Below are 23606 nucleotides of genomic sequence, written 5' to 3'. Positions count from 1 at the left end.
ATAAATTCCCTGCAGAGGTGGTGCAATCACCTACCCTGGAAATCTTCAAGAGGAGATTGGATGGTCACCTTGCTGAGGTCACCTGACCCATTGTCTTTCTTGCCTAGTGCAAGGGGGCTGCACCCAGTGATCTTGCGAGGTCCCTTCCAGCCCCTAACAATCTATGAATCTATAAAAATGGAAAAGAAAGGTGGAGCTCAGGTATGCTACTGAAGAGGAAGGAAAAATGCATTCATTGTAGCCGCTCACCATGACTTGGAAAAAGACTAGTGTTGAGGGGGACTGCATGTAGTGAGCAGTAATATATATCTTATTCAGATGGGCTAAACTGACATATCCTGATGGAGGCTTCCATCAGAGAGCACCCAAGAGTGCTGAAAGAATTGGCCAATGTCATTGCACGACCCATGGCAAAACTGTTTGAAAACTTGTGGTGCTTGGGAGAGGTTCCAGAAGATTGGAAGAGGGCCATTGTGGTGCTTATCTACAAGAAGGGGAGGAAGGAGTATCCAAGGAATTACAGGCCAATCAGTTTGACCTCAATCCCCAGAAAAATCTTGGAAAAATGATCAAAGAATCCATTACGAATAGGTTAATGGAAGGCAACATTCTAATAGCCAACATGGCTTCATTGTGGGCAGGTCATGCCTGATCAACCTCATTTCCTTCTATGATCCAGTAACATGCTGCCTGAATAAGGGCAAGAAATTAACATCATATACTTGGACTTCAAAAAAGCCTTTGAGTTGGTCTCCTACAATGTGCCGATGGTAAAATTGGAGAACCGCAGCCTCGATAACCCAACAGTCTGGTGGCTAGGGAACTGGCTCTGAGGCAGGACCCAGAGAGTAATAATAGATAGAACTGAGTCAACATGGCACTTGGTGACCAGTGGCATCCCTCAGGGTTCAGTACTCGGACCAGTACTTTTTAACATATTCATTAATGATTTGAACTTGGGTGTTAAAAGTGGACTGGCAAAGTTTGCAGATGACACCAAATTATGGGGGACTGTGGTTATGCTGAAGGATAGGCTGGGGACACAGGCTGACCTGGGGAAGCTTGGAAGGTGGGCGGATCAAAACCTGATGATGCTCAACACTGAGAAGTGTAAGGTGCTTCAACTGGGGAGAAACACCCCTCAACGTGCTTACAGGCTCAGCAGTGCTACACTTACTAGCACAACAAGCGAAAGAGACCTGGGGGTCTTGATCATACAATGAACATAAGCCACCAATGTGATGCTGTAGCTGGCAAAGCAAACAAAACACTGGCATGCATCTACTGATGCATCTCAAACACTACTAAAGATATCATCCTACTGCTTTATTCGGCCTTGGTGGCACTGCAGCTAGAGTACTACATCCAGTCCAGGGCACCACACTTCAGGAAAGATGTAGAGAAGCTTGAGAAGAGTCCAAAGCAGGGCTATGCATATGTTTAGAGGTATGGAAAACAGGCCATATGATGAGAGGATGAGACATGGGTCTCTTCGGCCTGGAAAAGAGAAGACTCAAAGGGGACTTGGTGACAACCTTTCATTATATAAAGGGTGCATATCAGGGACTAGGAGAACATCTGTTCACCAGGGCTCCCCAGGCGAAGACTAGGACTAGCAGTCATAAATTGCTAGAAGACTGCTTTAAATTAGAAATAAGGAAAAACTTCTTTACAACTCAAGTGTACAGGGTCTGGAATAGACTCCCCCCAGAAGTGTTACAATAACCTACTCTGGATATCTTTAAAAAAACATCTGGATGCTCACATTTTTCCTGCCCAAGTACAAGGGGACTGGACCTGATGACCTTGAGAGGTCCCTTCCAACCCCTAACACCTATGAATCAGCATTTTTGGCCCCAGGGGAGGTTGTGCTTGCTCTGGCCCCTCTGAGTGTTGGCCTGGCATTGCAGTACTTCCAGGCCTGGTGCTTGTATTTTTTTAAGGGCCACAGAAAACCCCAAATGGTTACCATCAATATGCTTGCCTTATTGCTTTGCACTTTATGGTCATGTTCAGTGTTGGCTGCATATAATCTACTGGATAGTTGATTTCCATTGTGCATATGCTGCTTTATGCAGTAGTTTAATGATAAGCAAGGTATTTAATGAGTTTCCTTGTATGCAGTTATAAGATGAGAGTCTTTTTTCCCCTATGCTGATTTTGGGGGGGGACCTCATCTTGTATTCAATGTGATAAATAATTCCTACTTTTCAGTTCAGGTTTCCAGAAAGAAACAAAATGACCAAAATATTGATAAATATGAAATATTATAACTGGTGCGTGTGTGTGTGTACACGCATATGTGTATATATCTGTGCCAAAGCATGTGAGTTGAAGGAACATATCAAAATGATGCTTGGGTAGTCATTGCTCACTTGCTTTCCTTAAAAATCATTTTTTTTCCCTTGCTAGACAGTCTGTTCATTTCTAGGGCTCTTGTAACAGCAGCTAAGGTTGATGGTACATTCTGTTATAGACCTCCTCAATTTATGATTATTCATCTTCATTATTTAAATTCCCTGAGGGAAGTGTTTGTTCTCCCCCCTTTAAATAAATGTTTTTTGGCTAGCTTTTAAACTCAGTTTTGAAATATAATAATTATTTCAAATTTTGAAAATCCTGAGGGGGATCAGACTGGATTACACAGAAACAAGAACTTAACTCTGGACCTTGCCTTTGAGGATGTGATTTCCCTGCAGGCTGCAGAAGAGGATACACAAAGGCACTCCCTGTGGGTTTAGGAAACAGATAATAGCTTGCAAAATCATGTGTTTATATGAGCTATGTTGTTTTTTAATTTGGCCATGAGTGTTGTAATGGAAACGTCAAAGAAGGACAATGTAAGGTTAAGCTCAGATAGCAAGTAGTCAATGCCAGCAAGCGTAGCTAAACATGGAAATAGAAGAAACAGAAGGCAGGTGTTAGAACCACATAATGATTTTTCACACCCACTTGTCTGATGTTTCCTCAGTTGCAGCAGGCTTTGAAGCAGAAGAATAAGGTAGCAAAATGCCACCAACTCGGTGTGTCTACATGTGTGCTTTAGTGCACTGGCTAATTAGCTCTTCAGTAAAGCGTCAGTGTCTACCTGTATTAGAGCACAGTAAATTAATTAACTCCACCATAAGATAGTATTGTCAGGGACAATACTGTCTTATCACAGAGTAATTAAGTGCAGTGAAACACATGTGTAGATGGTGATTGGGGCTGGCTGGGGCACAAGGTGATAAATTGCGGGGACTGCCTGCTACATGGCTGCACACTTCAGTGCTCATGCCTCAGCCAGCTTCTCCACTACCACCAACTGGGGCCTGGGGCTGACCCGCCAAACCTGCTGCCAGCCCAGGCTTGTCTGATAACATGTCATCTGGAATGTAATTCTTTTACAAATTAAAATAGTTTATGGAACTCTGGTCCTTCTGGGGTATGATACACAACTGTTTGCTAATGTTAGGCAACCTTATGCGATTTAGGAAGGAGGTGAAGAATAACATCTTTGTAATTGAATTTGCAGGATGGAATATGAGGAGGGGTATAATTACCTTCACTGGAATTTGACTAAGATATCAAGGCCACCAGGTTTAATCTAGACATAAAATATACACATTCAATAGCATTCCTCCATCTAATGTTGTTTTTGAGCAAAGGTTCTGTATAAACTCGGAATAGGATCATCTGTGAATCAGATACTATTTTCTATATTCCCTCAATTTTTTCATGACACTCTCCCCTCCACCTAAGGCAAGGCTTAATCCTGTTTAACGCATGAGAGCTGAAAAGACTGCATACTCAAGTGATCTTGACTGCATATGAAACAGCTATGGAAAGAGTAATCTTTTTGTTTTTTGTAGCATCTTGCAACAGCATTTAGCTCTAATAGAAGTTTGTCGTTGTTAAGTCTTCAAAAATTACACGATAGCCTCAACTTGTAGAACACAATTAAATTGATTTTCTTGGCTCTTGTTTATTTGCAAATATCAACACTATTGATATTTTCAGAATATGGCGGCCTGGGCTTGGACTTTTCCTATAGTACTGCAATGGCAGAAGAACTGGGAAATATTCATTGTGGAGGGGTTCCTATGGCTATTGGAGTGCACACTGACATGGCTACGCCTGCTCTAACAAGGTAATTTTCAGAAAAAATATTCATTTTCTACCTTTTGTTAGGATTTTCAAATTTGTTAGAAAATACAATCATATGTTTGGAATTGGAGAAAAAGTTACCGTCCAAATTTACTATTTTGTATGCTTTATTAAACAGGTAAAGAAGGAAACACCTATTTATTTTCACCTGCAAGTAGTATAGTTTAACAGGACAATTTCTATTTTATGTTGGAAGATTAATATTTTAAAATTGGATGCCATGTTCCTAAACTCAGAGCTTTGGCTTAAATGAAATTTCTTAATAAGTGTAAAAGTCTAATAAAAATTACTTACTTAAAATAATTGCTTGAGGAAGACCGAGATTTGTCTCGTACACTGCTGGCAGATAGAAATAGTCTATCTTTAGAAATAGTCTAATTTAGGTAATACTTCTCAGAGATAGAAAAATATGCCACCTTTTACTGCAGTACATTGATTACTACGAGCAAGACCAAACATCATTTAAATACGGAATTTCAAGGCATTAACATTGCCAACCACATTAGTATATTGCAGGACACAGAGTCAATAGCTGATGCCAAAAACGAACAATAGTAATTTGATTTGAGAGGCAAGTAAGACTCAATTATTTGACATCCTGGGACTAATATTAAGTGGCACAACTGACTTAAAGTCAATTATATTCATATTTCTTAGAAGTGGAAACCTACTTCATGTCCTCAGATAAAACTGTCAGAACAAGAAAAGAATCACAGTTTGTAAATATAAAATAAAGAATAATGAGAGAGAAATATTGAACCAAATTCAGGGACAACATAAATGGATAGCATTCCCCAGACATGGATTATGACAGAGCCAGAAAATAGGTACAAATATAATTTGCTCTAATTTTGGCATTCCCTAAATGTACAGAATGATTGTAACTTACAAACCACATGTGAATAAAGAAAATGAGAGGTATGGGTGGCACAAGCAGCAAGAGAGAAATATCGTTATAAGATTCTTGTTTGCACATTCCTTGATAACTTCATGCTTTTTACTGCTTATAGATTTGTATACCCTCTCTGGGACAAATTCATCTCAGTGTGCACTGATATTAAGTAGCAATTACTTGGTGTACTCCTGTTTCATCTGTGCAAATTCACACTGGACGTGCTTTTCACATACCTTCCAGTTCATCCTCAGTTCACAATGACTTTTCAGAAGTAATGGTCAGTGGTACAGTAAAATTGTCTCCTAATTCCCTTAATGGCTATCACACTGACTGGACCTGTATATCTACTTAAGTTTCCAGGTATTTGCTTATCTGCTGTTTCTTAATAATGTATTTTTAAAGGGTCTTTCTTAGTTCGTAATTTTTCATTTTTATTTAGCTTCAGCTGCTGTCATACCTATATCATTCACTCTCCTTCAACTTTGGAGACCCTCTTAGTTGCATTTCTAAACAACAGCTACTAACAAGTCATCTTCCCACTGTTATCCTCTAACATCGGGAGCAAAGTTCATACTCTCATAACATAGTTAATCTGGCCCAAATCAGCCCACAAAACCAGATATAGGCTTCATGCCAGCCACACACTTCAACCTTGGGAAACTCACATGCTAAGAGTTACTGATTTACCAAGAGACTTTGTTGGATCTGGGACATCATCAGTCAAGTAGCTGCATCTGACATAATTGAAGAGTTAAATAACAGCTTCCATTTTCATACAATGAGCTGATAACACTATTGCTCATTAATAGGGGTAAATGTGGAAAACTATCAAAACCAGATGAGGGTAATAAGTTAATAGCCTTTAAAATATGTAAATTAAGGGCCTTGTTGATCGGGACACTTAGTACATGTTACATTTTTTGTGGTATTAAAGTTAGAGCATGTTCTGAGCAGACAAAGGGTAGTGTTTACTACAATCTCTAACATACATTGCTTGCTGAGTGTTGGTCCCAGCCCCAGGACCACACCAGTCTTGAACCAGCTGCGGTGCAGTGCCAGAGCTGAGACTGCCAATCAGCTGATCGTTAGTTGCAGCCCCAGGACTTTCTGGCCCTGGAGGTGCCCAGCTGTCAACTTGATCCTGGAGGAACTTGCAAGTGAAAGATCCAAGATCCTTCCTCCTGATGCGTGGCTTTCCTCATTCTACCTGAAGGCTTGGTACAGCTGAAGGGTCCCTGGCTGATGTCATGACTAGGTGAGGACCAACCAATTGCTCATATTATCTCCATGGAGCAGTCTAGTGGTAGTTGAACACATTACTTACTATGATTGGGGAATACTCGCACAAAAAGTTGCAACTTTACTATCATATGAGCACACTTAGCACATGTTTTACTGCTTGCATTTTAAGTGCATTTAATACATGGCCCTAAAACTTTTCTTTTTTGATGGTGAATACAGATGTTTAACTGCATACAGCTATCCATTGATTATATAGGACATGAAGTTATGCACAAAAGGACATTCTGTTTTTCTTTTCCCATCTGAATGCAAAGTATACAGTTTAACGCAACTGCAAAATCTGGAAGTAGGGATATACTTGTGTAACTTAAAACAAATCTTTCTTCCATGTAGTTGTGTGTGGCAGGGCACTGTTGGTGCCTGCCACTTTAAGGGCGGGGTCAGGCATCTGCCTGATGGCGGCAGCCATTTTAAGAATCTAGTATATAAAGGCTGTAGTTTGCTGCTACAACAGAGGTAGAAATATTGCCTATCTGAGTTGCAGCAAGAACAACCAGGAGGTAAGGGCAAGAGCTTATGGGGATGGCTAGGAGGCTCTTGGTCCTGGGCGCAAACTAAAACTGCACCCTGCCAGGGATGGGTGGCTTGGTGGGGCTCCTACTGGCGTGGGAGCCCCCAGGAAATGCCAGGCCAGTTACCACTCTGGTGAAAGACGGGTCAGGGTGCCTCAATAACCCCAGCCCCCACAACTGGGTGGGTTACTCCATAGTTATGGCTGAGAGGGTGCACCCATTAGAGAGAGTGGGCTAGATGCTCAAGAAGCCTGACTTGAGGCACCTTCAATTGACCGATGCTGGGGCCAGGTCCAGATAGGTCAAAAGAGCCAGGGGCTCAACACGAGGGACTCCCAGAGCCAAGGGCCTGGGTTTTTGACTGACCTTGGAGGTGAGACCAGGGCCTATGTGGCCAAAGGTCCCGGGGGGCGGGCACACCTGAGAGGGGGAAGAGTACAGGGATCTAGGCAGCCCAGAATGAGGACAGAGTAGGCTGCCTGATAGGAGGCATCCAGTTGGGGTCCAGACGGGAGGATTATGGGGCCCGGTGTGGGGCCGGAGATGCTAAGAACAGTGATACCATCTGCAAGGCATGAGCTGCAGTGTAGGGGAGGTCGGAGCTGCAGATGGTGCCCCCTGGTATTGGGGCATGTAATGGGCAGTCTCCCACATTTTACCACCCATTTTGAGAACAGCAAAGTAGTGGCAGGCAAGACTGGGTGCACTGCTCCGTAGAGACAGGTGGGCGGGCCAGCATGAGACCCAGCCCCAAGAGCTGCCCCGTCATATTATGAGCTAGGAAGTCTTACCCACTGGGGAGTCGTTTGAAAAAGCATGTTCTTCGCCTTGCGCAAATGTACCAAAACCTTGCTGATATGTAGCATTTATACCTTTTATCACTTTTACTATGACTGCAGTTCATTTATTGTACTTTAGGGAATAAAAATGTAATGTTTTATAAGCCTGTGGAGGATAGCTCTCCCCTCCACCTTCACAGGCTTTTATTATTTTTACTTCTTCCCTGAGGTTTAAAACAAATCAATGGCTGGCTAAAGACAAAATTGCGTTACTTAGTGTTAGGCAGTGTTTTCCCAACATGTACCAATGATAGCCTCCAAGAAAGTAATCAAGACCACATCTATCCCACACACATATCCCTTATCCCAGTATGAGAGCACACTACATTTATCGCTTTGCTGTTGAAGGGTACTATCAAGAGCTTAGCATACGTGAAGACACCCCACAGTATAGGAGATTTACAAACTAACCTGACCAGTGAAAATGTTAATTTTTAACACTCCAGTCAAATAAAAAGTTAGATGTGTACTTTTAGTCATTATTGAATCACATCATTTTTAAAATTGCTCTTGTGCTAGTAAAGTTTGACATACATGGAATTGCTAAATAAAATAAAATAAACACTAAAAGAAAGTCTAGGGCTATTTCTTTACTTGAAAACTGACTGCAGAATGATCCATCAGAAAAGATCTGACCTTTCAAACATCTGACTCTAATTATGGCTGTCTGGCAGATCTTTCAAAAACATTCTAGGTATAATACTTGCTTTTGAGTTTAACAGGTAGAATTCAGAAACAAGTTTTCAGGTGAAAGAGCAGCTGAAGTTATTGCCCTTGGACTTTAAACCAATTTATTTTGTTTCATCTCTAGTGCTGTAACTTTGATGTAGAAATCTTTCAGCCTTAGCATCCTTTTCTCTTGCTTCTAACTAGATAGTAAGACAAACAGTAATTACTTAGCGGGTAAGAAATAAATTTTGGATTTACTTTATTGAGTTCAACATGTACTGCTGATTCTATCTAAGCTGTAGCGATTGGAGAGAATTCTTCTTATGATTCTTAATATCTTTTCTGTCCACCGTTAGATTTTTCATAAAGAACTTTATTTGTAAAAGAACAGGACTATTTCTAGGTATAAAATGAGACCGGGAGTTTTTATATATAGTACTGCCTTTTAAATTAGCTCATTTTCTTTGTTACATTGGTTCTAGCTGCTCACCTTCTGAATCATTGCACCTATATAGCCTTGCATTATTCTGGAAAGAAATCCCACCAGGCAGTGATGACTAGGCTCTGTGCATCCTGGGATTTTTCTCACAAGGAATTTCTTTTTTGGTTGAAAGTTATTATGACATATTGATTTGCAACTACATATAACTTTTCCACTACATTTTAGACTATATTTTGCTAACTGGGAGGGTACACTATATAGACAAGAATCTGAATAAATGCATGCTAATTTTTACTTTAGAACATAATGCATTTTACACATATGAAAATAAGGAATGAGTTTTATTACTTATTATACTATTATTTTACATATGATTTTAGAGAAAAGCACTATTTTAAAATTGCTTTTATTAGTCACAGAAAGGTGTGGAAAAGCCTGAATAGATGAGAATTAAAAAAAAAATTAGTGTTTAAAACTGATTTAATAAAAATAGTAATTGCTGTTAGTGAATTGAACTTACTGGTTTTGGCCATGTCTTTTGGGGTTTTAGATATAGTAGAGCTCAGCATCTTACCTAAAAAGTTATGTATAAAATAAGAAAAAAAAAGGTTTCTTGTTTTTTAATTTCAAATCAATTTCTGGACTTTGAATGAACTAGTTATTGAAATAACCTCAGTTGGATAAACTAAAAAGAAGAAAATATTCTCTGAAGTGGCAAATGAGGTTATAACTGTCAAAAGCTGGCTTATCTTTTCAGTAAACACTGCATGTGGAAACAATGCATTTACTGTGTAGTAAGATGTAGTGCTGTGTAGGTAAAAGAAGAGGAGAGAAAAGGCACAAAGCCATAGAATGTATTACTTGAATCCGGGTGTAACAAGGTCTGTCCCTGGGCACCCAAAGAGGTAGATGCCCCATATCCCCTCTGTTCTAGGGCAGTCTGCCCCTGCACTCTCCTGCCATGCCTTGATGTAAATGGATTGATGTAAAATGTGGAAGGCTGCCCCATTTGCAGCCCTGGTGTACTGGGCCAATCACATGACTCCGAACCACCCCTACACTGTGTCCTATGCCTTACAGATGGCATCCAATTCTCCTTGACCTCTTACTGGGCCGTATTCAGCTTCTGGCCCACACAGGTCTTAGGTCCCTCTTGGTGGGCCTTGGCCCCTCACCGGACCACTCCTCCGGCCCCTCACTGGACTGCAATCCAACCTGTATCTGGGCCACACTCTGACCCATGTCTCAGGCCACACACTCACTCTGCCCCCTTACTGGACCACACGCACACTTTCTGGGCCTTTCACCCCTCGGGCCTCAGGTCTTACTTGGTGGACCTAAGCCCCAAGCCTTTCCCCTCTATGGGGTGAACAACAAGGCAGTAGGGGCTGAGGCTTTACAGTGCCCCATCCTCACCTCACCCATAGGTGTAGCATTTCCTGGAGGCTGCCCCACTACAGTCCCACCACACCATTCATCTCCCCAGCAGGGTGCAGTTTCAGGTCTTACCCAGTGTCCCAGGGATGCAGGTTTGACCAAGGGGGAAGCCTTATCCAGAGGCAGACCCCATGGCGTGGGCTTCTCCGGTGGTGAGCGTTTGGCTCATGCTTTTCTTACTTAGTTAGATCTGTTCTGTTCCCTGTCTTGAGCAGAGGAGCCTAGCACACTACACCGGGCTCGGGGAATTAGAGACCCCGTTCGGAGACGGAAGACCATGTGAGAACACAGCGACAATCAACAGTATCCGTCATGGGACGCGCAGGGCATTGAGAGGGGTAGTCCTGAAGACTGAGCGTTACCAGACCCTCCGGCTCTGGCTAGAGCCCATGGCGCCAGTCTGTGGAGGAGGACACGTGAGTACTGGGGAAGACATCAAAAGAGGCCAGTCGTAAAAGATCCTGAGTATCATCTCGTAGGTTGGCGTGTGGCCAGGGTGTAGGAGAGGTTGGAGCCTGTGTTTCCGAATGTTTAGCCAGTGATAATCATCCCTTGATACGAGAATGACGTCTGCCAGGGAGGGATTACTGGTGAGTTTTAAGGTGGCTGAGGAGTCTAATCTGTGCTCTGCATGTTGTTCCACAGATGTGACAAGTATTGCCTTGGGGGTGGGAGAGGTGGGCACAACTGTTGATGAAGATATTGTGCACTTTGCTTCCTATTCTGCTGTTTCTCAGCTTGCTGAGCAAGACAGTTCTCTTCAAAGTGAGCTGTAGCTCGATGTATGGTGCAGCACCATTGAGACCTGTTACCAGTCAGCACTTCCCAATTTATACGGTTGATGCCACCGTTCTTAAGGTATGCTTTCAGGGTATCTTTGTAGCGCTTTCTTTGTCCTCTGCAGGTCATCTTACCATGAGTAAATTGAGAAAAGAGGACTTGCTTCAGGAGATGAGTGCCAGCTATCCACACAGTGGCCAGCCCAGTGGAGTTGATGTTTCATGATTTTTGTCTCAGTGCTGGTTACGTTAGCTACAGAGAGGATGCTGGCATGGGTGCATTAGTCTTCCCATCTAATGCAAAGGATCTTCCTGAGGCAATGCTGATGAAACCATTCCAGGCACTTAAAATGGCTTTGGCTCTGATATGTCACTGACATCTCACACCCATAGAGGAGCCTGGAGATAACCACTGCATTGTAGATCAAGATCCTAGTTTCCATTTGCAGTATTCGGTCAGCAAAGACACAGTGAAGCAGCTTCCTGAACGATACACTGACACAGCAGTTTCTACATTCTATGTTTGATTTCTACATCGAGACTGACTACTGGGAGAGGTGACTGCCATGGTATGGGAAATGCTCAGTGTTTTCCAGGGACTCTTCACCAATATTAATTTGTGTGGGGAGTGGAGCAGTTTGTGCTGGGACAGGCTGATGGAGCACCTTGGTCTTCCCAATGTTAAGGGAGAGTCCCAGGCTGTGATAGGCACCTGAGAAAAGATCAGAAGTGAATTGCAGATTGGTGGATTCTCGCGCAAGAATAACACAGTTGTCAGTGTACTGAAAGTCAGTGATGTCAGTCTTGGTAACTTTTGTTTTGCTGTGAAGGCACTGCAGGTCGAAAAGCTGACCATTCGATACCAAACCTCAATTCCAGGAGGAAGGCGGTCATGGATGAGAATCAAAATCACAGCAAGATAGATGGAAAAAGGGTTGGGGCAATAATGCAGCCCTTCTTGACCCCAGTACAGATGGTAAATGGGCCTATTTCTGGTCCATTACAAAGGACTGTGGTGGTCATCCTGTCACGGAGTAGCCTGAGGACACTGATGAACTTAAGTGGACAACCAAACCTAGCCAGCACCTTCCATAAGGCTTCACTATTGATGGAGTCAAAGGCCTTGGTTAGGTTAATGAATGTCATAAACAGTTCCTGGTGTTGCTCTCTACACTTCTCCTGGATCTGTTGTGCAACAGAAATCATGTCAGTGCTATCTCAAAATGGTCTAAAGCCACACTGGGATTCTGGAAGGACATCTTCAGCAAGGGGGAAAAGGCAATTCAGAAGGATGCTAGTAAGAATCTTCCCAGCAACAGAGAAGAGGGCAGTGCCTCGGTAGTTCCCACACACTGACTTGTCCCCTTTCTTGAAGGTGATCACAATGTTGGTGTTCTTTTAAGTCAAGTGGAATTTCCTCATTAACCCATATCTTGATGAGAAGTTGGTGAAATTTGTTCGCTAGAGCTGTTCCACCAGCTTGGAAGACCTCTGCAGGGATGCCATCTGGACCTGGCACCTTATTGTTCTTGGTCTGAATGATGGCACCCCAGACTTCCTTGAAGGATGGGGAATCAGCAAGAGGTTCTATTGCTGGGTGTTGAGGGATGGACTCTATAGTGGCTGCTGAGACCTCAGATTCGATTCACATTTGAGTAGAAACTTTTAAGTGTTCCTTCCAGCATTGCTTGATGGATACATTATCCGTGAGAAAGGTGGAGCCATCCTGCAATCACAGGGAGAATTGGGCCATTGGGACGTAGCCTGTGAATGGCATTTATTGCTTGAAAGAAGTTTCTCATTTCGTGTCGATTACTAATGATCTAGATCTGCATGGCCTTCACTTTCCACCTCTGGTTCTTGATGTCCCGTAGCTCCTCTGCACTACTGCTTTGTGCCCGTGGAAAGCCTCTCATTTTTACTGGTTGGAGGGTTCACTTTGCCAGCTGCAGAATGTGGCTCTCTTCTGTTGGATAGGTGTTTGGATTTCTTAATTGTTCTTGACAAACCAATCTTGGTGAAGGTAAGTGGTGTATCCAATTGATTCAGTGCATGCCTTGTGAATAATGTGGCTGGATGTCCTTGATGTCATAAGGTAGGTCAGAGAGCCTCGCAGTAAGACATTCCTGAAGACCTTTACATCTATCTTGGTTTTGGAGTGCCTTGATGTTAAATCTCTTCCACATTCCTTTTGGTTGTTTATGGTGTTGTAGTGCAAGCTGTATGTGTATGATTGATCTGACCAAATGGTGGTCTGTCCAACAGTCATCTGCACCTCTCAGGACTCGTGTGATATGGGCATCCGTACAATCACAGGCACAGACAATAATATAGTCAAGAATGCGCCAGTGATTGGTGTGTGAATTTTTCCAAGTGGTCTTATATTTTTGACTTTGTCTGAAGATGGTGTGCATGATGAGCACAAGTCATGTTCTGCACATTTGCTGAGGAAGAGGATACCACTGGAGTTGACTTTCCCCACTCCCCAGAGTTTAACCAATAGCTTGCCCTGATTAAGTGCTTTGACTTCAACAACACACACACAGTTTTTTAATATTATTTTTATTTATTTAGAATTATTTGAATATATTTTAGTAATTTGAAATCTAGGTCATAATTTCAAATTCAGCTTTTAAAAGGTTTTTTTTGTGGGGGGAGTCTATTAAAACAAGTATATATTGTAAAAAATCTCTTTAGCATTGATTTCTATCTGCTGTGCCCTCTCTCAGGAGTCTTTAAGCAATGTAAGGAGTCCCAGCATGCTTTGCTACTGGCTATGGGATAAAATATTTCAGAGAAATAAATGGTTTTTTGGAGCTGAAATTCTCAAGCACAGTTGTCATTTTAAGCATGTTGCTGGTGAGGGTTAGAAGTTGAAGAAGCAGAAAGAGGTTCCCATCTACTTCTGCTCACCATGGCAGCATAGTAGAGAGAATAAAACAGTGTTTAAAAGTTTGATCTTCTGGATGGCTAGCACTCTGTGTTACATGGTCTGTCTGAAAGTTTTATAAATCAAAGAGATCCTGATTGTTCAGAGTGTAGTCTTCCTGCTGAGGGCATCTCTAAAAGTGCCCTCAGTAGTGTCCACACCAGGGAGGGAATTTTTAGGTGGATTTCTTGTGAAAATCTGATGTCAAGTGGTCAGCAAATTGAGTGGGACAGCTATGGGAAATGGTGAAGAAGGAAGAGTTTGAAAAATGATATGCTTGTCAGCATTTTATTGTGAAATAACAGAGTCCTAATTTTGTGAAAATTACTTCCAAAGTGGATTTTGGAATGCAGAGTAAAATGCCAAATGTTTTTTTAACTATTAAAAAAAAAGTTTAATGTGTGGTTGCAAGGCATTTTATCCCTCAAAGTTTAACTAAATTAACTTTCAAGTGTAGATGAGTAATTATTAAGGTAGTCTTCATTATACTGAAATAATTGAAACAAAACACTAAATAGAAATAATCTAATCTCTGCCTAGATAGCTAAACAGATCCTGCCTCACAGTGTTTTTTGGTAATTTAAAACAAACAATCCCAGTCTGAACTGATAGGTCTGAATAGCAGTTCAAAAACTTGTGAAATTGTAGTTTATATTTACTACATTCGCACCTCGGAGCTTCATTCAGAACCGGGTCATCATTGTGCAAGGGCTGTAAATGTCCAGGCTTAGTTTCTTACTATTCAACATAAGAAAAGCAATCTGGAATTAATATATCTTTAAACTCCTTGACTATGAATAGGAAAATTATTGAAATCATTTTGATCTTTATATTTGGAATAATGAAGGCATATCTAAGACTCTCCCATCAAGGCCTATTTTTCTCCTTTTTGCTTTTTAGATAATAAGTAACTGAAAGTAGCTGTGCTTTATTATCGTGATTCAACCCGCTTGAGTTTATCAGTGTTCCATCATATTATATTTGATCTCACAATAATTGCAGGACCATCTGTATAAGGAATGTAGCATTATCCCTGAACACTCGATATTTATGTCAAAGTGGATCATCTGACTAACCAGTCCGAACGTGTGAGTTTGAATACAAGAAAGCTTGATTTAATCAAATGCTGACTGGGGAATGAAGAACTACCTGCAGCTGTTCATACTCAAAACTGTAATTTCCAGCTAACAGTATGTCATAAAGTGTCAATCCTAATTAGAAACATTCCTTCCTTACTAATTTAATTAATTCATTTGAGCACAGCTTTTTTTCCCCCTTGGAGTATGAGAAACCAGAATGAATACTACCAGTTTTTCTTTAAGAGGATGAGCATCAGCTCTATTAAATCAGAATAGTGATGTGCATTAGACATATTTTCATTCAACGGAGCAATCTAATCTGTCAGAAAGCAAATTTATTGCTATTTAAGATGAATTGAGGAAGCTTTCAGCTTGTAAATGAGATTGCGCATAAACAGAACTAAGAAGCAGATCAAGGAACTTTAATAGATTTAGATCCTACTCTTATTTTTTTCACCCTATTTAGCATCTTTCAATATAGTATTCAGTTGTATGTCTGTATTGACAGTAATGTTTGTAGAATGTCATCAATGAAGACTATGGGGTGAGAGAGAACCGATAGTTTTTATGTAACCATTCTTACATCTGTTCTTGTAACCATTCTTATATTTATAACTAGTGTGCCACAATAAGGAGCCACTGAATTATGCTGGGAACTAAAAAATAAAATGTCCCAACTTCTACAGAGAGTCTTATTCTATTTTCACTTTATATAATAATATATAAACACACATACACATGTGGAACCCTGAAACCTGTGCTGAAAGAATATTAAGGTTCCCAAATATACCCTGCAAAAGTTAGGAAATGCTGGAAGCAGGGTTGCCTGGATCATCCTCAGTTACTCTGTAGGGGAGTGCACATGCATGCACGGAGCCTGGGAAACAAGCAGGAAGAAGTGGAATTCATCGCACTGTCTCAGAACTATGACATGACTAGAATAACAAAGACTATTCATGGCTGGAGTACTGTCATGGATGTGTATAAACTGTTCAGGAAGGACAGGCAGGGGGGAAGAGGAGCTGTGTTTTATGTAAAAGAGCTGTATGACTGTTCAGAGCTCCAGTTTGAAACTGGAGATAGGCCTTTCAAAAGTCCCTGGGTTAGGGTTAGAGGGGAGAGCAACAAGGGTAATGTCGTGGTGGAGGTCTGCTGTAGACTGCCAGACAAGGTGGTTGAGGCTTTATTCAAACAGCTAACGGAAGTTTCCCGTTCACAGGCCCTGATTCTCATGGGGAACTTCAGTCACCCTCACTCCTTCTGGGAGGGCAATATAGCAGTGCACATGCAATCCAGGAAGTTTTTGGAGAGTGATGGGGACAACAGAAAAGACTGAAGGGGGATATAATAGCAGCCTTCATTTACCAGAACAGTGGTTATAAAGAGGATGGAAAAAGACTGTTCTCAGTGGTGGCAGATGACAGAACATGGAGCAGTGGTCTGCAGCAAGGGATGTTTAAGTTAGATATGAAGAAAAACTGTCACAAGAAGGGTACTAAAGCACTGGAACAGAGAGGTTATGCAATTCAGTATTTCACCAGACAAAGGGGAAAATCATACTAGATAAGTTTCAGAATGGACATGGTGGGAATGACTGCCTTCCTACTGTTGACTTGAGCTGGTGCATGATCAGTTAGGAAAGTTAGACATGAGTTAGCAGGACTGAATAAACTTCATCCAAGAGTGCTGAAGGAGCTGGCTGAAGTCATCGCGTGACACCTGGTGAAAGTCTTCGAAAACTCATTACACTTGGGGCAGGTCCCTGAAAACTGGAAGACGGCCAATGTTATGCCCATCTTCAAGAAGGGGAGGAGAGAGGACCCAAGCAATTATAAGCCAATTAGGGAAAATCCTGGAAAAATTAATCAAGGAATCTATGTGCAATACACTTGCAGAAGGTAGGATTCTGAACAACAGCCAGCATGGCTTCATTGCAGGCAGGTCTTGTCTTACCAATCTCATCCCCTTCTATGACCAGGTAACTCACCATCTGGATAAGAGAAAGGAGGTCGACATTGTATACCTAGAGTTCCAAAAGGCCTTTGATTTGGTATCCCACGATGTTCTCACAGGAAAATTGGAGGATTGCAGACTTAACTTAAACAGTTAGCTGGGTAGGAAGCTGGCTGCAGGATAGGACCCAGAGAGTTCTGATGAACAGATCTGTGTTATCCTGGTGAGAAATGGCCAGTGGTGTCCCTCAGGGGTCTGTGCTTGGTCCAGAGCTTTTCAACATCATTATCAGTGATTTGGATAAGGGAGTGAAGAGCTCACTGGCCAAATTCACATAAGACACCAAGTTACGGGGGAGCGTGGTCACACTTGAAAATAGACTGCAGATACAGGTGGACATAGGCTGGCAGATCAGAACCAGATGAAGTTCAACATTGAGAAATGTAAAGTGCTCCATCTGGGGATGAACAGCCTCCAACATACTTACAGGCTTGGTGGCACCAAATAGGCTAGCACCATGACTAAAAGGGATCTAGGAGTAGTAATAGATCATAGTGTGGACATGAGCCGTCAGTGCGATGCTGTAGCCAGCCAAGCAAATAATACTCTGGCGTTCATCAACTGATGCTTCTCAAGCAAAACCAAAGAAGTGATTCTTCTACTTTACTCAGCATTGGTGACCTCAGCTGCAGTACTGCATCCAGTTCTGGGCACCACACTTCAACAAGCTTGAGAGAGTCCAGAGAAAAGCCACCCGTATAATCAGAGCCTTGCAAGGCAAGCCATATGAGGAAAGGCTGAGGGACTTGGGCCTCTTCCACCTAAAAAAGAGAAAGCTGAGAGGGGACTTGGTAACAGCTTACTGCTACATCAGGGGAATACATCAAGGGCTCGGCAAACAACTGTTCACCAGGGCACCCTTGGGGAAAACCAGGAATAATGGCCACAGACTCCTGGAAGACCATTTCAGGCTTAACACTAGGAATAACTTCTTTACAGTTAGGGTGTCCAGACTGTGAAATAAATTCCCTCCAGAGGTGGTGCAATCACCTACCTTGGAAATCTTCAAGAGGAGAATAGATGGTCACCTTGCTGGGGTCATCTGACCCCAGTTGTCTTTCCTGACTAGTGCAAGGGGGCTGGACCTGATGATCTTGTGAGGGTCCCTTCCAGCCCCCTACAATCTATCAATCTATGAACCTCCATCCTTGGATGTTTTTAAGACTGGCTAGGCAAATCAGCTTCCGGACTATTGCACCTGGCAGCACAGTTTGGGGAGGAGGTGAGCAGCCAACTGTGAGAAAAGAACAGGTGAAGGACTATTTAGAAGAGCTGCATATATATAGGTCCATAGGGCTGAATGGGATGCACCTGATGGTGCCGAGGAAGTTGGCTGATGTGATTGCAGAGCCACTGGCCATTATCTTTGAAAACACGTGATTGGGAGATGTCCTGGATGACTGAAAATGGTCAAATATAGTGCCCATCCTTAAGAAAGGAAAGAAGGAGCATCTGGGGAACTACAGACCAGTCAGCCTCACCTCAGTCCCTAAAAGAATCATGGAGCAGGCCCTCAAACAGTCCATTTCTAAGCCATTGGTGGAAGAGGTGATCAGATACAGTTAGCATGGATTCATCTAGGACAAGTTATGCCTGACCAACCTGATTGCCTTATATGAGAAGATGACTGGCTCTGTGGATGCGGGAAGAGCAGTGGACCTGATTCACCTTGTCTTCAGCAAGGCTTTTGATACAGTCTCCTACAACATTCTCGCAGGCAAACTAAGGAAGTTTGGGTTGGTGGGATGAATGGACTATAAGGTGGATAGAAAGCAGGCTGGGTCATCAGATTCAGAGTAGTAATCAGTGGTTTGATGTGTAGATGGCAGCTAGTATCAACTGCAGTGCCCCAGGAGTTAGTACTGGAGCTGGTTTTGCTCATTATCTTCACCTGGAAGATGAGATGGAGTGCATCCTCAGCAAGTTGGCAGATGACACCAAGCTGGGGGGAGTAATAGAGACGCTGAAGGATAGGGCTAAGATTCAGAGACGTAGACAAATTGGAGGATTGGACCAAAAAAAAATCATCTCATGAGGCTCAATAAGGACAAGCACAAAGTCCTGCACGTAAGATGGAACTATCCTATGCACTGGTACAGGCTGGGAATCAACTGGCTAAGCAGCAGCTCTACAGAAAAGGACTTTGGGGGGGGGGGTTACTGAATATGCTGAGTAAGCTGAATATGAGCCAACAGTGTAACCCTGTTGTGAAGAAAGCTAATGGTGTACTGGACTGCATTAGTAGGATTGTTGCCAGCAAATTGAGGGAAGTGATTATTCCCCCTGTATTCACCACTGGTGAGGCTCCATCTGAAGTACGATGCCCAGTTTTGGGCCCCCCTATACAGAAAGGATGTGGCCAAATTGGAGTGAATCCAGTGGAGGTCAGTGCAAATAGTTAGGAGATTGGGGGACATGACTTCTGAGGGAACTGAGCTTATTTAGTCTAGAGAGGGGAAGACAGAGATTTAATAGTAGCTGTAACCTCCTGTGCCTCTCCACTGGACATCATGCGTGCGACTTCTGCTCGAGCCTTGCCATGGCTTTTTTGGGATGGATGGCCTGGTCGCTGAGCGACTTTGGAGTGGTGCACCAGGGGCCTCTCCTGCCACGTCTTTGATGATCAGTTTATTTTAATTGGGAGGAAAATGTTCTGGTCCCGCCTCCCCTGATGCTTCCCCTTGGTCGCTTCCTCTGCTTCTCTTTCGTGGGGCTCCGCCTCCCCTACCTACTGCCTACTGTGATGTAACCATTCATCATCAAGGATGGTGTTCTGGGTTTTCACAGTGCTTGAGCCCACCAGGTCTGACAGCCACAGTCAAGTGACACTGCCTTTTCTCATGAGCGTCTCCAGTGGCCCTCTCTCTCCGTCTATGTGGCGTCCATGCTTGGCCACCACCCTATTCCCTGGTGCCTTGCCCCTCTTCTCTGCTTGGATTTGACTATCTGTCAGCTGCGGCTGACCTGCCGTGTCACTGGGTCCCACCGGGCTCCAGTCTTCATTGGAGGTTGAGGCTGCTCACACTGTCTCTGTGGACGGCGCCTCCGATCTTGGCTGTCTATGAAGTCCTAGGGCGATCCCTTCCTGGGGTGCCCGCCAGCGCTCCACCTGCAGATTACTTGTGGGCTCTTACCCTTCCTGCTCCGCTGGGGACTCTACTTCTGGTCCCCCCAATTGGTGTTCTGCTGGGCCTTTTAGCCTGGCTCCGGGCATCCGGGCGGCCAATCAGCCCCGGCATGCCTATATAAAACGCATCCAAGCCAAGGCGGAAGCCGTTCCCAGCTCCCTCCGGTTTGTCTGCTTTTTTTCTCTTTGATCTTATCCGTGGTGGCTCTGCCCACCGTGGTTTCACTTTCGCTGGCTCTACTTCACGCAGCATCCTACCACCTCCCAGCTCCAGGAGGTAAGCCTTTTTCACAGTAGCTTTCAACTACCTGAAGGGTTGTTCAAAAGAGGGTGGAGCTAGACTGTTCTCAGTGGTGGCAGATGACAGACCAAGGAGCAATGGGTTCAAGTTGCAGGAAGGGAAGTTTAGGTTAGATATTAGGAAAAGCTTTGTCACTGGGAGGGTAGTAAAGCACTGGAACAGGTTACCCAGAGAGGTTGTGGACTCTCCATCCTTGGAGGTTTCTAAGACCAGCTAGACAAACCTTGACTAGAATGATCCAGTTGAGGATAGTCTTGCTTTGATCAGGGTGTTGGACTAGATGACCTCCTGAGGTCCCTTCCAACCATAATTTTCTATGATTCTGTGGTCTGTGCTGGATTAGCAGCAAGCAGCTGGATTATGCCCAGTGAAGACTAAGTCTTTAGTGATCTTATCTGTTAAACTCTAGGATAGTCATTCTCAACCTTTTTAGTCTGATGGCACCCTTCAGAAAATGCTAGGTCTTAGCTTTCACTCATTTTTTGACTCCAGAAAATTGTAGAGCAATTTCTGTGTTGTAAAGAACTCAGAAAGACCACAGCAGATCAGAAATGGTTTTAACACTACAGATTCATATTTGAAATTTCTGGGTTTATCATCTCTAAATCATATGTAGGTAGTTGCATGCCCCCATACCATTTTGCAGGGTTCTGACTCGAAAGGGTTCAGGAGTGGGTGGTGTTCTGAAGCCACAGCTGCTGCTAAGGCTTTATGTCACCCACCTGCTAAGGCTTTATGAAACCCACCTGTTTTTCGCAGTAGAAAAATGGGGAAATATTTCCAACTAGCCCTGAATTCCACTGCTGCTCCACAACTACATTTCCTAGAGTGCCCTTCATTCACTCACACATGCTTCTATGGTGCTCTCCTTCTGGAACTAAAGCTAGAAAGTTGCCGGAGAAGCAGGGGGCTCAAGAAAGTGAGGTGCCCCCCAGTCTATTTTGGTTCCCCCCTCCCCACTGACAAGCATTTCCCAGGGCTTGTGATCCTCTCACCCACCCATTCTTATGATATGAGATGTTTGTAGATCTAATTGTGCTAATATTGAGTGACACCCCACAGCACCTTTACTGAGAATCACCACTCTAAGAAATTTCTACTTGAGGAGGTACATGCTATTTTTCTAAGCTTAAGACTTGACCAATTTAGGGGAGATTTTCACAAGAACAGCCAAAGCTCATGCTGTGTGGGGCACCTTTTGCCTTGTAAGTCCCACTTTCAAAGCAAGGGCCTGTTACATCTGCTTAATGAAAAGGTTGCAACATTTTTAGTGGGATAATATATTTCCCATACTCATTCTTGGAAACAGCTGAATTGTTCTGGCCAAAACCTTCCCCCAGAAAACTAATTATTCAAAGAGCGTTCCTTATATAGAAAACTTCAGCCCAAAGAGTCAAAGCTTGACAAATGTATAAGCAATTGAAAACAATATTGGCAATTGTATGAAAACATAGTTCCATCTGCCTCACATCCAGTAAGTACTTCTACTTTCTGGTTGCTTAGTGCAGGACAAACAGGCTACAATTGATTACATTTTACCAAGAAGAGATTATTTGAGTCTTCACAGAGTTCTTTTTGTGCAAAAGACCAGAAGAACCTGTCCCGATATGAGAGAAAGCAAAAACCCAAAACCTGCCTTCTGTATTTCATTAGGGCTCTTGACTGTGCTTTTTATCAATGGGAACAAGGTTCCTGAATTTCAGCTTCTACATGTGTTAACAGTGAAAGGTCACAGTTAGCAGTCATAGTTTCATAGATGTAGGGTCGGAAGGGACCTAAGTAGATCATCAAGTCTGACCCCCTGCCCTGGGCAGGAATGAATACTGGGCTCATATGACCCCTGGTAGGTTTGACCTCATATGACCCCAGCCAGGTAATTATCAAGCCTCCTCTTAAAGACCCCTAAGGTATGAGCCAGCACCACTTCCCTTGGAAGTTGGTCCAGATCCTAGCCGCACTGACTGTGAAGTAGTGCCTTCTGATGTACAGCCTGAACCTACTCTCAAACAACTTATGGCCATTATTCCTTGTTACTCCGGGAGGTGCTCGGGGGAACAGGGTCTCTCCCATTCCCTGCTGGTCCCTCCTGGTAAGCTTATAGATGGTCCCCTCACAGCCTTCTCTTTCAAAGGCTGAACAGGTTCAGGTCCCATAGCCTCTCCTCATAGGGTCTGCCCTGCTGTCCCCAGATCATGCGAATGGACCCTTTCGATGCTGGCCATATCCCTCCTAAAGTGTGGTGCCCAGAACTGGACGCAATACTCCAACTGTGGCCTGACCAGTGTGGCATACAGAAGGAGGATCACCTCGTTGGCCCTGCTCGTGATGCATCTGAGATGCATGACAAGGCATGGTTAGCTTTACTGACTGCATCCTCACATTGACGGTCCATGTTCATTTTGGAATATTGATTCCAAGATCCCTTTCTGTCACTGTGCTTATGAGAAGGGAGTTCCCCAGCATGTAGGTATGCTGCTGGTTCTTACTGCCCAACTGCAGTACCCTGCACTTGTCAGTATTGAATGACCTGGGAATGACCTGCTGGGTGGCACGGAAGTGGAAAGGGATCTTGGAGTCCTAGTGGACTCCAAGTTGAACATGAGCCGGCAGTGTGACGAAGCCATCAGAAAAGCCAATGGCACTTTATCGTGCATCAGCAGATGCATGACAAATAGGTCCAGGGAGGTGATACTTCCCCTCTATAGGGCGTTGGTCAGACCGCAGTTGGAGTACTGCATGCAATTCTGGGCACCGCACTTCAAGAAGGATGCGGATAACCTGGAGAGGGTACAGCGAAGGGCAACTCGTATGGTCAAGGGCCTGCAGACCAAGCCCTACGAGGAGAGACTAGAGAAACTGGACCTTTTCAGCCTCCGCAAGAGAAGGTTGAGAGGCGACCTTGTGGCTGCCTATAAGTTCATCACGGGGGCACAGAAGGGAATTGGTGAGTATTTATTCACCAAGGCGCCCCCGGGGGTTACAAGAAATAATGGCCACAAGCTAGCAGAGAGCAGATTTAGATTGGACATTAGGAAGAACTTCTTCACAGTTAGAGTGGCCAGGGTCTGGAACGGGCTCCCAAGGGAGGTGGTGCTCTCCCCTACCCTGGGGGTCTTCAAGAGGAGGTTAGATGAGC

At 43.5% G+C, this 23606-nt stretch overlaps 1 protein-coding gene across 1 annotated transcript in view; it reads left to right on the top strand.

Moving 5' to 3' along the window:
• The window catches only part of LOC102570455 (probable acyl-CoA dehydrogenase 6), a 180138-nt gene that overhangs the window by 98984 nt on the left and 57548 nt on the right, over positions 1-23606 (top strand). The window contains exon 3 of the mRNA XM_019497759.2: positions 4000-4129. Coding sequence (XP_019353304.2) covers positions 4000-4129 — 130 coding nt within the window. The remainder of the gene's footprint in view (positions 1-3999; positions 4130-23606) is intronic.

This window comes from Alligator mississippiensis, chromosome 5 (assembly GCF_030867095.1).
Source record: "Alligator mississippiensis isolate rAllMis1 chromosome 5, rAllMis1, whole genome shotgun sequence".
In the NCBI taxonomy this organism is placed as follows: Eukaryota; Metazoa; Chordata; order Crocodylia; family Alligatoridae; genus Alligator; species Alligator mississippiensis.
The sequence above is the reverse complement of the archived record's forward strand: the minus strand, read 5'-3'. Positions and strand labels throughout refer to the sequence as shown.